We start from the raw sequence: 14,979 nt of genomic DNA, 5'->3' as shown, positions 1-14,979 counted from the left end.
TTCTTCTGAGAGTAAAACCAAATTTGTGGCACTCTCAGGCCATTTTCCTACTCTGAGATGCTCAATAAATATGAGCACAGACACATCATTGAAATTCCTACAATATAAGATATTAGAGGACTGAGTCAATTGGCAGATTCAAAAACATCATGCCGTCTCATTCAAATAGAGACCTGCAATGTCTCCACCAGTCATAGATGCCCATGAGAATGATGCTCAGCTTTAAGGGTGCAGGGCAGAAAACGCGTTTGGGTGCTTCCGTATATCTAGTTTTTTTCTGACCTATGTGAGCTGAAGGTATGTATATGTGATGGGTAATCAGTGTGGACTGGAAATAAGGAACATTTGAATAGTATCATGAAATGCTTGGTACTGTCATCAAAATAAAGCCTGCTATTTTCACTAATAGAATGCTATCAAACTCAAAAGGCCAGCATTAATTCTAGCCAATTTTTATAATTAAAAGATTCCACCCTAAGCACAGGAGGACATTTTTGCAAGTATTACAAGGATGATTGGGTTCCTAACCTACTCTCAAGTCAGTCAAAGTTTGCAGCACCTTTCAGAGCAAGAACCATCACGAGACTCTTCATTTGACCTCAGTTGTCTGCCTCCTCTTTTTCTTCATTCTCTAGCCTTGTTAAGACTGTAGAAATGTGATTCTCCGGGTCCTGTGTTTTAGGATCTGTCACAGAATAGACTCTCATGGTGGTCTGTTGTATGACGGACTGCCTACTTGCAGCTTTCCTGCCACAGGAGGCTACCACTTGCAGTTCTCGTCGGAACTGTTTGCTGACCACACAGTACAGGAGGAAATTGGCAGTGTAGTTCAGGTTTTGTAGCATGACTGCCAGGTCACCAGCCACATTTATAGGCTGGCTGTAGTCGTCCCTGTTGAAGTCTTGATAGTTGTAAGTAGTTCGCAGGATACAATAGGTGATAAAGTGGGGAAGACATAGAAAGACGAAAGTGAAAGACACAGTGAAAAGCAGCAGGATTGTCCTCCTCACCAGGCCCCTGTTGATGATGCCTTTCATTGTACGTTGCTGCTCTTTAGTAAATAGCTTGCTGGCCTTTGTAAGCTGCCGTGCAATCAAAGAGTTAAAAACAATAATGAGGGTGAAAGGGATGCCCCCTGAAAGAAAGGTGTTTATCCATACCACCACAGTAGAGAAGGTGGTTTCGTTATAAATGCACCTTGACAATGTGATATTCCCCTCATTCACTGCTGTGTAGTTCAACATAATCACAACATTGATCCAGTAGGCTGGGATGGACACAACATGAGACACAAGAATCACCAGCAAAAGAACTCTTCTGCTAAACCTTGCGTGGGAGAAATGTTTCCTGGCCGTCGGATCCCTTAGAACCAAGTAACGCTCAAGAGTGAAGGTCACAACGATCCAGATGGAGCTGGTTATGGCACCAAACTCCAGGAAGGTGTGAAGTCCACACCAGGGGTACATGTGCCAGAATGGATGGCCTTGAAGAAAGGTCCAAGAGAGATCCAGCAGAGTCACCCACAGGAGGCAGCAGCAGTCCATGATGGCCAAGGCACTCAGGTAAATGTTTGCCGTCTCTGACATGCCACACTTACGGAACCTGAGCATGTAAAAAGTGAAGAGATTACCTGCCAAAGTGGAAAAATAAATGAGTGTCAATACAGAAAGGTGGATGTGGGTGGGCACAGGGCCAATGGAAGTCTTACCTTATACTGCAGTGTCAATATAAACATAAAATAATTACAGTCATTAAATGAAATGAAGGGTATGAAAAAGGATGTTATAAATATGCAAATATATACAATGACTACTATTAAATATGGCAATGTGACATAAAATGACTTTGTTAAGGGTGTCATTGACCATAGAACTGATTTAGAGTTAACCAGAGGGGTATAGGCCTGTGCCAAAAGGCAGTTAAGTGACTCGTCCACCTACTTCTTATAAAATAACATCAAGTCGAGTTTTGAATGTCCCTAAATTTACCTGTGTACCGCTTTACTTGGTAACTTATTCCAAATGTCTGTAGTTCTATGTGTAGAGAAAAACATCCTAATGTTTGTGTGAAATTTACCCTTAACAAGTTTCCAACTATGTCCCCATGTTCTTCATGGACTCATTTTTAAATAACAGTCTCAACCCACTTCATAATTTTAAACACTTCAATTATGTCTCCTCATAATCTTTTTTTGCTTAAACTGAAAAGTCTTGACTTTTTTAATTTTTCCTCATAATTCATGCCTTGTAGCCCTGGAATCTGCCTAGACACTCACCTCTGGACCTTTTCTAGTGTTGCTATGTCTTTTTTTTTTTTTAAGCAAGGAGACCAAAACTACACACAGAACTCCAGATGAGGCAACACCAGTGTGTTATAAAGCTCGAGTATAAACTCTTTGGACTTGTACTCCACACATCGTGCTATATAACCTAACATTCTGCTAGCCTTCTTATCGGCTTCTGAAAACTGTCTGGAAGTTGAGAGCGTGGAGTCCACTCTGAATCCTCCTCATCAGGAGTACTAATCTGCCAATACACCTATCATCCATCATCTGCAAACTTAACCATCTTGTTATGAATATTCCTATCCAAATCATTTATACAGTATATATTGAAAACAGCAGCGGCCCTAGCACTGACCCCAGTGGAACTACACTCTTGACTTCACCGGATTATCATAAGGTTCCTGCCACTGTAACCCTCTACTACTTGTGTTTGAGCCAATTCTGCACCCATCAACACACAACCCTCTCATTCCTCTAAGTATTTAGTCCTTTTGCTGCGGCACTCCAAATAGTGCTCTTTTCTTTAATTCTCCTTACGATGTGTCTAGAATTTCACTGGAGTCCACCTGTGGAAATTCAGATTGATTGGATATCATTTAAAGAGACACAAACCTGTATATAGGAGGTCCCACAATTCACACTGCATATCAGGACAAAAACTAAGCCATGAAGTCCAAGGAACTCTCTGTGGGCCACCACAATAATATGAGACATTGATCAGAGCAAGAGTATAAAACCGTTTCTAAAGCTTTGAGTAGTCCCAGGAGTAAAGTGGTCTCAATAATTATGACATGGGTGAAGTTTGCAACCACCAGGAGTCTTCTTAGAATTAACTGTCTGGCCAAATTGAGTAACCAGGCAAGAAGGGTCTTGGTCAGGGAGGTGACTAAGAACCCAATGGTCACTCTAACTGAGCTTCAGAAGCCCTCTTCTAAAATAGTAGGACTGTTGAAAGAACATCCATATCACTAGCACTTCATCAGTGAGGTTTTAGATGTCCCAAACAAGTCCTGAGGCTGTTTACTACACCAGCTTACTTTGGGATGAGCTCTTAAACACCAGCCCCATTTAACGCTCTGCTCTGTTTACAATCCTCAGATTTGTTCTTGTATTACTACACCGTTGAGTACTTGCAAACACATTAGTTTAATTTAATTTATAGGATAATAAAAGATCTTTTTATGTAATGTAACATTTGGATCCATTTATACATCCTTGTGAGTTTACAAGTGAAGATTGATTGATTTATTTACCTGCAGACAAAACTAAAGATGCTTGACAGATAAGTAAGCAAATCTAACATCTTCATAGGTCACATCGAAAGCAATCAGTACCGTGAATGTGAATTTGTGAAGCTGCTCAGCTAGTCGGCTATTAGCTCATAAAAAGTAAAATAAAAAAACGTACTTGGGATTCCAATGGCAGACACCAAAGGATAATAGACCTTCTGAACGGTAACCAGCAGGCTTGGAGATGCCATCCCTCAAGACTTCAGTCAGCAGTCTTCCTAAAATGTACAAAAAAATGTTTTTCTTTAATATATTTCTGCAGATATTTAAATATGTTATGAAGAAATACGTAAAGGTTTTACACAACAATCTCCAAACTTGAAGCCAAGAAGTTAACTTCAGTAGTATTCGGTGTCCTGTATTTTACACATACATTTTCTAATGTGAATGTGAAGTGAGAGTACTACTTGACAAAGTGTTTCCAGTAAATAATTCAAAAAAAGGACAAAAGCACTAAAGCTTCAGTGGGCACAAAGTGGACAGCAGTGAAATGTTTTAAAGAGAAAGGGAATCCAAAAAACTGAAGTGTTTTGTGCCCAGAGTCTTAATGATTAGGCTGTGGACTACAAGTTTTGGCCGATTGTTTTCACTTCATCACCACACAACACAAAGTGTCTCCTCTTACACAAAGTTAACAAGTGGGTCTGGATGGAGCGGTCAATGGCAACACCAGCAGAGTTCCAGGTGGACTGGTCAAGCCACCGTGCACACCCTTGGAAAGTCTCAGAAATACATGCACATGCATTTAGTAAATACGTAAAAAGGCACCCGTCTTCTTCAAGTGGTGTAACCCACTTTGTGAGCAGGTACCCACTGTTAGGGAAAGGAGGCAACCCCTCCCTGAATGGCACAACCCCATGTAAGTGAACCTGAAACTAACTAACCATCTACACATCCATCCATCTTCAGCCACAGTGTGTAAAGACACCTTTAGGACTGGTCTGTAAAAAATTTAAATATTTAATAATTTAAAAAAAAAACATGCTTGGTAACATTAGTGATCACCTTATAGCATTTTAATAGCTCTCTAAAACCACATTAAAGTCATGTTAAGATTTTAAAGTCATTCTGTAGATAGACAGATAGCTATGAATCACTTTATTGGGGTGACATTTAGCTTTTCTACAGAAGTTCAAGAAATATAATAACAACAACCCTCCTCAAATACGCACAAAGAATTACAAAAAGAAGAAATCCTCTGACTTGGCTTATGACATGAGAGTAGACCCAGTGAGGTGTTACGCAGACATATTGCTGTTGGTATAAAAGAGCCCTAGTAGTGTTTCCTGACACACTTCTGCTGAATGATTCATTTGCTGAAAGTCCTCAGAGAGAGGATGTGCATTATTGTTCATAATGGCACTTTTATTTTGTTTGCTATGACCTCCAGGGGGTCCAGAGTGCGTCCAATAACTGAGCCTGCCCTCTACATTGTCTCTCCTGTAACTACATTCCACTCTAAATCCATCCACTCACACATTTTCTATCCTTATCCTCTTTGGTATCATGGATAGCTGGCACCTATTCTGGCCTTTCAGCACAAGGTAGAAACAAACCTGGAGGGGGATGTGGAGGTGGGCAGTCCATTGGTGGGCACAATCATTCACACAGTGACACTCATTCATAGAGTACCAATTTGTTGCACTTTAGTTGAATTTCCGTTGTAACAAAGTGTTTACCCCATTCAGCCAGACACTGGAGAGCTGAATATGAATGCCCCACTTTCTAAAAGCATCATTCCTTGGTTGTACTAAGTGACAGACGCGCATACTTTATATTTCGTGAAGGTGTCTATAGGTCCCTAAAATACAGCACAGCTAGGAAAGTTGATAATGAAATGCCAGCACAGCTCCACATTCTACACACCCGGACACATCCTGGGGCTGGCCGTGGTGCTGAGTATGTGCCATAGCGGCACATGGGAGATTTAAAAACGGAGACATACTCTGTAAGAAACAGAAACATGGAGATATATTCTTTACTTAAACAATATTAATAAAAATGAGAAGAAAAAAAGGACAATGATTGAAATGAAAAGGGTTATTTTTTTTCCCCTCAATCCCACAGTATAAAGCAAGTCAGTACATATGACAATAGACTTGAACTTGAAGCTAATAGAGGTGCGCAATCTTGTATTTAAAGAAGAAACTCAAGGGTTAAGTGTAGCAAGATTATTCTGAACAATTTACATATTTTACAATCATATCTGAGAGTTGGGTGGTCACTTACAATCTCTTTTGACTATGAAAGTTTCACATTGTCATCCACAGCCACTCCTCCATAGGCCCAGATGTTCTGGAGACATCCCGCGTTCACTGTGGTTGAGCGCTGGTGCCCTGTTAGTAAATTAAGGAGTTAGACTGCACACGTCAGATGTGGAGGTTTGGCTCACTGAGTTTCAGTTGTATAACTCTATGTCCATCTCTCCGTCCACATGGTGCACATAGAGTAGCAGAATAGCATGTGTCAGCTGTGAAATTCATGGAAAAGCACTTCTGCCATTACAGTCATGGATTAATGTGAAGGATTCAACCAGTTGAGCAGCTTCCACCAGATGATGGGGGCCACTGCTGCACTTGCCCGTCTACAGTTAAATGGATAGGAACCCGAGGCACCCCTGGAATGTTGGCTCTTTGCTGTACAAAGCAGAGTCAATACAGTTTATCCATACTGTGAATCTATGGTGTTGCCAAGCAGCTAGTGATGCCAAGCCACAGTGGCTGCCTTTTACTTTAGGTCATCAGCTATTCTTATGGCTCCTTGACTCCAGGCTGGCTTTTCTTTAGTTCAGGTATCTCATATGTGCAGTCCCATTGGCACCATTACCTGCCATACTCTGCAGTTCTGTTTATTTACCCTTGGCATCTTGTCGGACTTGAAAAATTGCATGAAAACTCAAAATCAGCAAATTGAACAAGGCAGTACAAAGGAACCAAAAAAAAGCTCTAGGAGAAAGAAAGGCGCTGCAAATCATTTATATGTGTATATGCTGGGCAAAAATTTGAAAGGGACCATATGAAGGTATTGGATTGATGATTAATAAAGTAAAGCACACACAAACCTCCATCTACCTCATTCATTGTCATTCTGTTCAATCACTTTTCTGTACAGAGCGGCAGAGTGTAGCATGACTGCCTTTCAGTAAGGAGATCAGAGTTCTCATCCATGTGTGAAGTTTGCATGTTCTCCCTGTGTGTGTGAGTTTCTTCCCACTGTCCAAAGACATGCAGGTTAGGTGACACTAAATTGGCCCAACTGTGATTTTTGGTGTGTTTGGTGTGTGTGTGTGTTCACCTTATAATGTCCGGGGTGTGTTCCTCCTTTGTGCCCTGTGCAACAACATAGTCCATCTTGAGAGGCAGTGTTATTTCTCTAGAATTATAAATAACAATGTTAGTAATCCCAGAGTCTTATTTTCTACAATTGATTGTCTGCTAAACGTCCAGTGAAACTTGAGGCTTTTGTTGTATTTTTTAATCACAAAATTAATGATATGAGAAATAATATAGTACATCTCTCTAATGGGTGGCACGGTGGCGCAGTGGTAGTGCTGCTGCCTCACAGTTAGGAGACCTGGGTTTGCTTCCCGGGTCCTCCCTGAGTGGAGTCTGCATGTTCTCTCCGTGTCTGTGTGGGTTTCCTCCCACAGTCCAAAGATATGCAGGTTAGGTGCATTGGCGATTCTAAATTGTCCCTAGTGTGTGCTTGGTGTGTGGGTGGGTGTGCCCTGCGGTGGGCTGGCGCCCTGCCCGAGGTTTGTTTCCTGCCCTGTGCAGGCTGGGATTGATCCCAGCAGACCCCCGTGACCCTGTAATTAGGATATAGCAGGTTGGAAAATGACTAACTGACTGACATCTCTCCAATACTGATCCTCTTAAACCCTGGTACTCCCTTTTATCCATCCATCCATCCATCCATTGTCTCCCGCTTATCCGAGGTCCGGTCGCGGGGGCAGCAGCTTGAGCAGAGATGCCCAGACTTCCCTCTCCCCGGCCACTACTTCTAGCTCTTCCGGGAGAATCCCAAGGCGTTCCCAGGCCAGTCGAGAGACATAGTCCCTCCAGCGTGTCCTGGGTCTTCCCCGGGGCCTCCTCCCGGTTGGACGTGCCCGGAACACCTCACCAGGGAGGTGTCCAGGAGGCATCCTGATCAGATGCCCGAGCCACCTCATCTGACTCCTCTCGATGCGGAGGAGCAGCGGCTCTACTCTGAGCCCCTCCCGGATGACTGAGCTTCTCACCCTATCTTTAAGGGAAAGCCCAGACACCCTGCGGAGGAAACTCATTTCAGCCGCTTGTATTCACGATCTCGTTCTTTCGGTCACTACCCATAGCTCATGACCATAGGTGAGGGTAGGAACATAGATCGACTGGTAAATTGAGAGCTTCGCCTTGCGGCTCAGCTCCTTTTTCACCACGACAGACCGATGCAATGCCCGCATTACTGCGGATGCCGCACCGATCCGCCTGTCGATCTCACGCTCCATTCTTCCCTCACTCGTGAACAAGACCCCGAGATACTTGAACTCCTCCACTTGGGGCAGGATCTCGCTACCAACCCTGAGAGGGCACTCCACCCTTTTCCGGCTGAGGACCATGGTCTCGGATTTGGAGGTGCTGATTCTCATCCCAGCCGCTTCACACTCGGCTGCGAACCGATCCAGAGAGAGCTGAAGATCACGGCCTGATGAAGCAAACAGGACAACATCATCTGCAAAAAGCAGTGACCCAATCCTGAGCCCACCAAACCGGACCCCCTCAACACCCTGGCTGCGCCTAGAAATTCTGTCCATAAAAGTTATGAACAGAATCGGTGACAAAGGGCAGCCCTGGCGGAGTCCAACTCTCACTGGAAACGGGTTCGACTTACTGCCGGCAATGCGGACCAAGCTCTGGCACCGATCGTACAGGGACTGAACAGCCCTTATCAGGGGGGCCGGTACCCCATACTCTCGGAGTACCCCCCACAGGATTCCCCGAGAGACACGGTCGAATGCCTTTTCTAAGTCCACAAAACACATGTAGACTGGTTGGGCAAACTCCCATGCACCCTCCAGGACCCTGCTAAGGGTATAGAGCTGGTCCACTGTTCCGCGACCAGGACGAAAACCACACTGTTCCTCCTGAATCCGAAGCTCGACTATCCGACGGACCCTCCTCTCCAGGACCCCTGAATAGACTTTTCCAGGGAGGCTGAGGAGTGTGATCCCTCTGTAGTTGGAACACACCCTCCGATCCCCCTTCTTAAAGAGGGGGACCACCACCCCGGTCTGCCAATCCAGAGGCACTGTCCCTGATGTCCATGCGATGTTGCAGAGGCGTGTCAGCCAAGACAGTCCTACAACATCCAGAGCCTTGAGGAACTCCGGGCGTATCTCATCCACCCCCGGGGCCCTGCCACCAAGGAGTTTTTTGACCACCTCGGTGACCTCAGTCCCAGAGATGGGGGGAGCCCACCTCTGAGTCCCCAGGCTCTGCTTCCTCATTGGAAGGCATGTTAATGGGATTGAGGAGGTCTTCGAAGTATTCCCCCCACCGACCCACAACGTCCCGAGTCGAGGTCAGCAGCGCACCATCCCCACCATATACAGTGTTGACACTGCACTGCTTCCCCTTCCTGAGACGCCGGATGGTGGACCAGAATCTCCTCGAAGCCGTCCGAAAGTCATTCTCCATGGCCTCCCCAAACTCCTCCCACGCCCGAGTTTTTGCCTCAGCAACCACCAAAGCCGCATTCCGCTTGGCCTGCCGGTACCTATCAGCTGCCTCCGGGGTCCCACAGGACAAAAGGGTCCTGTAGGACTCCTTCTTCAGCTTGACGGCATCCTTCACCGCCGGTGTCCACCAGCGGGTTCGGGGATTGCCGCCACGACAGGCACCGACCACCTTACGGCCACAGCTCCGGTCAGCTGCCTCAACAATAGAGGCACGGAACATGGCCCATTCGGACTCAATGTCCCCCACCTCCCTCGGGATGTGGTCGAAGTTCTGCCGGAGGTGGGAGTTGAAGCTACTTCTGACAGGGGGCTCTGCCAGACGTTCCCAGCAGACCCTCACAACACGTTTGGGCCTACCACGCCTGACCGGCATCCTCCCCCACCATCGAAGCCAACTCACCACCAGGTGGTGATCAGTTGACAGCTCCGCCCCTCTCTTCACCCGAGTGTCCAAGACATGTGGTCGCAAGTCTGATGACACGACCACAAAGTTGATCATCGAACTGAGGCCTAGGGTGTCCTGGTGCCAACTGCACATATGAACACCCCTATGCTTGAACATGGTGTTCGTTATGGACAATCTGTGACGAGCACAGAAGTCCAATAACAAAACACCGCTCGGGTTCAGATCAGGGGGGCCATTCCTCCCAATCACGCCCTTCCAGGTCTCACTGTCATTGCCCACGTGAGCATTGAAGTCTCCCAGCAGAACGAGGGAGTCCCCAGAAGGTATGCCCTCTAGCACCCCCTCCAGGGACTCCAAAAAGGGTGGGTACTCCGAACTGCTGTTCGGTGCATACGCACAAACAACAGTTAGGACCCGTCCCCCCACCCGAAGGCGAAGGGAGGCTACCCTCTCGTCCACCGGGGTAAACCCCAATGTACAGGCTCCAAGTTGGGGGGCAATAAGTATACCCACACCTGCTCGGCGCCTCTCACCGGGGGCAACTCCAGAGTGGTAGAGAGTCCAGCCCCTCTCAAGGAGATTTGTTCCAGAGTCCAAGCTGTGCGTCGAGGTGAGTCCGACTATATCTAGCCGGAACCTCTCAACTTCGCGCACTAGCTCAGGCTCCTTCCCCTTCAGAGAGGTGACATTCCACGTCCCAAGAGCCAGTTTCTGTAGCCGAGGATCGGACCGCCAAGGTCCCCGCCTTCGGCCGCCACCCAACTCACACTGCACCCGACCTCCTTGGCCCCTCCCATAGGTGGTGAGCCCACGGGAATACTCCCTTTTAAACATATTAAATTCTTAAATTCATTATTAGACGCAGGGGTCTTCCCAGACTGTCTTAAGACTGCTGTAGTTAAACCCCTGCTCAAGAAAAATAATCTCCACTGCTCTGTTTTTGAATATTTTAGACCTATTTCTAACCCGCCTTTCTTAAGTAAATTCTAGAGAAGGCGGTCATTATGCAGTTAAATGAGCACCTCAATAAACATGCTATTCTTGATAAGTTTCAGTCCGGTTTTAGAACAAATCACAGCACAGAAACTGCACTCGTTAAAGTAGTAAATGACTTGCAGGTAAATGCAGACAGATGCCATTTATCTGTTCTCATCCTCTTAGATCTGAGTGCCGCATTTGACACCATTGATCACAATATTCTTAGAAATCGCCTTAGTCAATGGGTGGGCCTCTCTGGCAGTGTCTTAAATTGGTTTGAATCTTACCTGGCAGGGAGAAAATTCTTTGTTAGTTGTGGTAATTACAACTCAAAGACACATGATATTCTATATGGTGTTCCACAAGGCTCTATCCTGGGTCCACTGCTTTTCTCAATCTACATGCTTCCGTTAGGTCAGATTATCTCAGGGCACAACGTGAGCTACCACAGCTATGCTGATGACACACAGCTGTATTTATCAATAGCACCTGATGTCCCCAATTCTCTTGATTCACTGACAAAATGTCTTACTTGTATTTCTGATTCACTGATACAATGTCTCACTTGTGTTACCGTATGGATGAGTAGTAATTTTCTCAAACTAAATTAAGAGAAAACAGAAATTTTAGTGATTGGCAAAAATGTATATAATGATGGCATTAGAAATAAATTTGATGCATTAGGATTAAAAGTCAAGTTGGAGGTAAAGAATTTAGGGGTAACTGTGGACTCTGACCTGAATTTTAAATCGCATATTAATCAGATTACCAGGACAGCATTTTTTCACTTAATATAGCAAAAGTTAGACCTCTTATAACATTCAGTATGCTGGGAAATTAGTTCACGCGTTTGTTTTCAGTCGATAGATTACTGTAACGCAGTCCTGTCAGGACTACTAAAAAAAGACATCAATCAATTGCAACTAGTGCAGAATGCAGCTGATAGAATCCTAACTAGGAAAAGAAAATCCGAGCGCATCTCTCCAGTTTTGATGTCACTACATTGGTTACCTGTGTCATTTAGAATTGCAAAGCCTTAAATAATCTCACACCATCCTATATCTCAGAATGCCTTTCACCTTATACTCCAAATCGTAACCTTAGATCTTCAAATGAGTGTCTGCTTAGAATTCCAAGAGCTAAACTTAAAAGAAGTGGTGAGGTGGCCTTCTGCTGTTATGCACCTAAAATCTGGAATAGCTTACTGATAGACATTTGCCAGGCTAATGCAGTGGAGCACTTTAAAAAAAACTGCTAAAAACTAATTATTTTAACATGGCTTTCTCATAATTTCATTTTAGTTTAATCCTGATATTCTGTACATGCATTTAAGTATCATTTTTATCATGGCTCCAAAATCCATACTAACCCCTACTTTCTCTTCTGTTCTTTTTCTGGTTTTCTGTGTTGGCGGTCTGCGCCACCACCACTCCATCAAAGCACAGTGATGTCCCTACATTGATGGATTGAAGGCCAGAGGTCTACATGTCTATCATCATCTGATTCTTCCACGTGAAGCCTGAAAACCACGAGGATTGATTGAGGTCATTTATGTTAGGTAGAATGCCTAGTGGGCCTGGGCTCGTGGCCTGGAACTGCTGCAGATTTCGTTTTTTTCGTCCAGCCATCTGGAGTTTTTTTTTTGTTTTGTTTTTTCTGTCCTCCCTGGCCATCGGACCTTATTTTTACTCTACGTTAATTAGTATTGCCTAATTTATTTTATTTGTCTTTTTTCTCTTTCTTCATCCTGTAAAGCAAATTTGAGCTACATCATTTGTATGAAAATGTGCTATATAAATAATTGTTGTTGTTGTGCTAGCTGGTTTAGACTCCAATCTTCGCCATGACCCTGGTCTGGATTAAGCCTGCTAGAAAAAAAACTTTTCCACAAAGAGTCTTTCCAAAGTGACTTTGCTCTACAGCAAAATTAATGTCATTAGAAGAGAAGAGCAATTTTGAAGAGAAAATGCCATTTGGGTCTAGCCCCCCACCTAACTTCCATTAAATGCTATGAAGCTGACATTTGAAGTTGTCCTATCTGCCCCTCATTTCTTCCATGTGTCCATGGTTCCCAGAGTGAACAAACACTTTCTAACATTTGTGTGGAATTTCCCTGTCACTGTCTGTGTCCATGTGTTCTTGTTGATGAACTCATTTTTAAATAACAGCTTGGATGCACCATACCAATAAAATATCATTGATCACTCCTTATCTGTCCATCCATCTATTCCTCTTCTGCTGGCTTATATCATCTACCTGACTAAAACGCTCAGACTCCTTTAATGCTCAACATATTTGAGATTCAAAGGTTAACTACTGTATGATGCAAATAAGACAGATAAACTGTATGAAAATGAGGCAGTTCAAAGCGACAAGTCACCAACAGGATATTGCAAATCCCTAAAGCCTAAAAATAAATCTAAAGGATAAAGAATACAACACAACTGCTGTTAAACCTGCCATCAAACTGTTGGGCCAGTTTCATCTGCCTTGCATAAAAGTTTCACATTAAACTTCAGTAAATATTTGCACAAGGTGCATATAAGTGCTTTTAGAACACAATAAAGTATTGCTTTACTTTTATTATTGCTGTCATGATCCAAAGATAAGGAGTGAGGATGATCGACTCTTCCATTTTGCTTTCTGGCATTGTTTAATAGGAAGTGCTCAATGTCTCGGGCTGAACATTTAGTTTGTGTTACTCAGGACTAAATGGAGTATCGATAGAAAGAAAGAAAGAAAGAAAGAAAGAAAGAAAGAAAGAAAGAAAGAAAGAACCACAAGTTTGGATAAGGACTGGCCTTCCAGGCCAGCATAGCTCCTCAGTCCATGTTCTCCTAATCCACAAAACATCGTCAGGTAGACGCCTGATGGTGCCAATTGGGCTGCTGTTTAACACGCTAGCTGGTGAGCTCCATGTATCTGTGGTTCTTAGTATGGAGGAAGTCATTTTGCTACTTCTCTAAATTTTTTTCATCTGTGTTTCGATGTTCGGAAATCATTTTAAATTAACACCTGGCATGAACCCTGCTAATTCCTGTAATCCTTCTGAACAGTTTTCTCACGTCACCTATTAACCTTTCATTGTTTTAATTAAAAATGTCCTCATAGCACAGCCCCACAATCAGTATAGCTGCTAATCTCTTGATTTTCTTTTATTCTGCTCTGTGTGTGTGTGTTTGTGTACAGTATATCCAGTGCAACACTTTTTCCACATTTTGTTATGTTACAGCCTTATTCCAAAATGGATTAAATTCATTTTTTTCCTCAGAATTCTACACACAACACCCCATAATGACAACATGAAAAAAGTTTACTTAAGGTTTTTGCAAATTTATTAAAAAAAAAAAAATTGAGAAAGCACATGTACATAAGTATTCACAGCCTTTGCCATGAAGCTCAAAATTGAGCTCAGGTGCATGCTGTTTCCCCTGATCATCCTTGAGATGTTTCTGCAGCTTAATTGGAGTCCACCTGTGGTAAATTCAGTTGATTGGACGTGATTTGGAAAGGCACACACCTGTCTATATAAGGTCCCACAGCTGACAGTTCATGTCAGAGCACAAACCAAGCATGAAGTCAAAGGAATTGTCTGTAGACCTCCGAGACAGGATTGTCTCGAGGCACAAATCTGTATGGCCATCAGACCTTACTCCTTTTTATGTTAACTAAGGTTGTCTTATTTTAATTTCTTATTTGTCTTTTATTCTTCTTTTCTTCATTATGTAAAGCACTTTGAGCTACTTTTTGTATGAAAATGTGCTATATAAATAAATGTTGTTGTTGTTGTTGGTTACAGAAAAATTTCTGCTGCTTTGAAGGTCCCAATGAGCACAGTGGTCTCCATCATTCGTAAGTGGAAGAAGTTCGAAACCACCAGGACTCTTCATAGAGCTGGCCGGCCATCTAAACTGAGCGATCGGGGGAGAAGGGCCTTAGTCAGGGAGGTGACCAAGAACCCGATGGTCACTCTGTCAGAGCTCCAGAGGTCCTCTCTGGAGAGAGGAGAACCTTCCAGAAGGACAACCATCTCTGCAGTAATCCACCAATCAGGCCTGTATGGTAGAGTGGCCAGACGGAAGCCACTCCTTAGTAAAAGGCACATGGCAGCCCACCTGGAGTTTGCCAAAAGGAACCTGAAGGACTCTCAGACTATGAGAAAGAAAATTCTCTGGTCTGATGAGACAAAGATTGAACTCTTTGGTGTGAATGCCAGGCGTCACGTTTGGAGGAAACCAGGCACCGCTCATCACCAGGCCAATACCATCCCTACAGTGAAGCATGGTGGTGGCAGCATCATACTGTG

At 44.0% G+C, this 14,979-nt stretch overlaps 1 protein-coding gene across 1 annotated transcript; it reads right to left on the bottom strand.

Moving 5' to 3' along the window:
- Positions 1-529: 529 nt before the first annotated feature.
- On the bottom strand, positions 530-3,764 carry LOC114649393 (probable G-protein coupled receptor 139). The gene is made up of 2 exons (XM_028798889.2): positions 3,692-3,764; positions 530-1,630 (listed from the first exon to the last, which is right to left on the bottom strand). Exons 1-2 carry the CDS (start codon positions 3,762-3,764, stop codon positions 600-602), a joined length of 1,104 nt encoding a protein of 367 aa, XP_028654722.2. The 3' UTR covers positions 530-599.
- Between the last annotated feature and the right edge of the window lie 11,215 nt (positions 3,765-14,979).

Source organism: Erpetoichthys calabaricus, chromosome 3 (genome assembly GCF_900747795.2).
Source record: "Erpetoichthys calabaricus chromosome 3, fErpCal1.3, whole genome shotgun sequence".
Lineage (NCBI taxonomy): Eukaryota > Metazoa > Chordata > Cladistia > Polypteriformes > Polypteridae > Erpetoichthys > Erpetoichthys calabaricus.
This window is presented reverse-complemented; position numbering and strand designations above follow the sequence as displayed.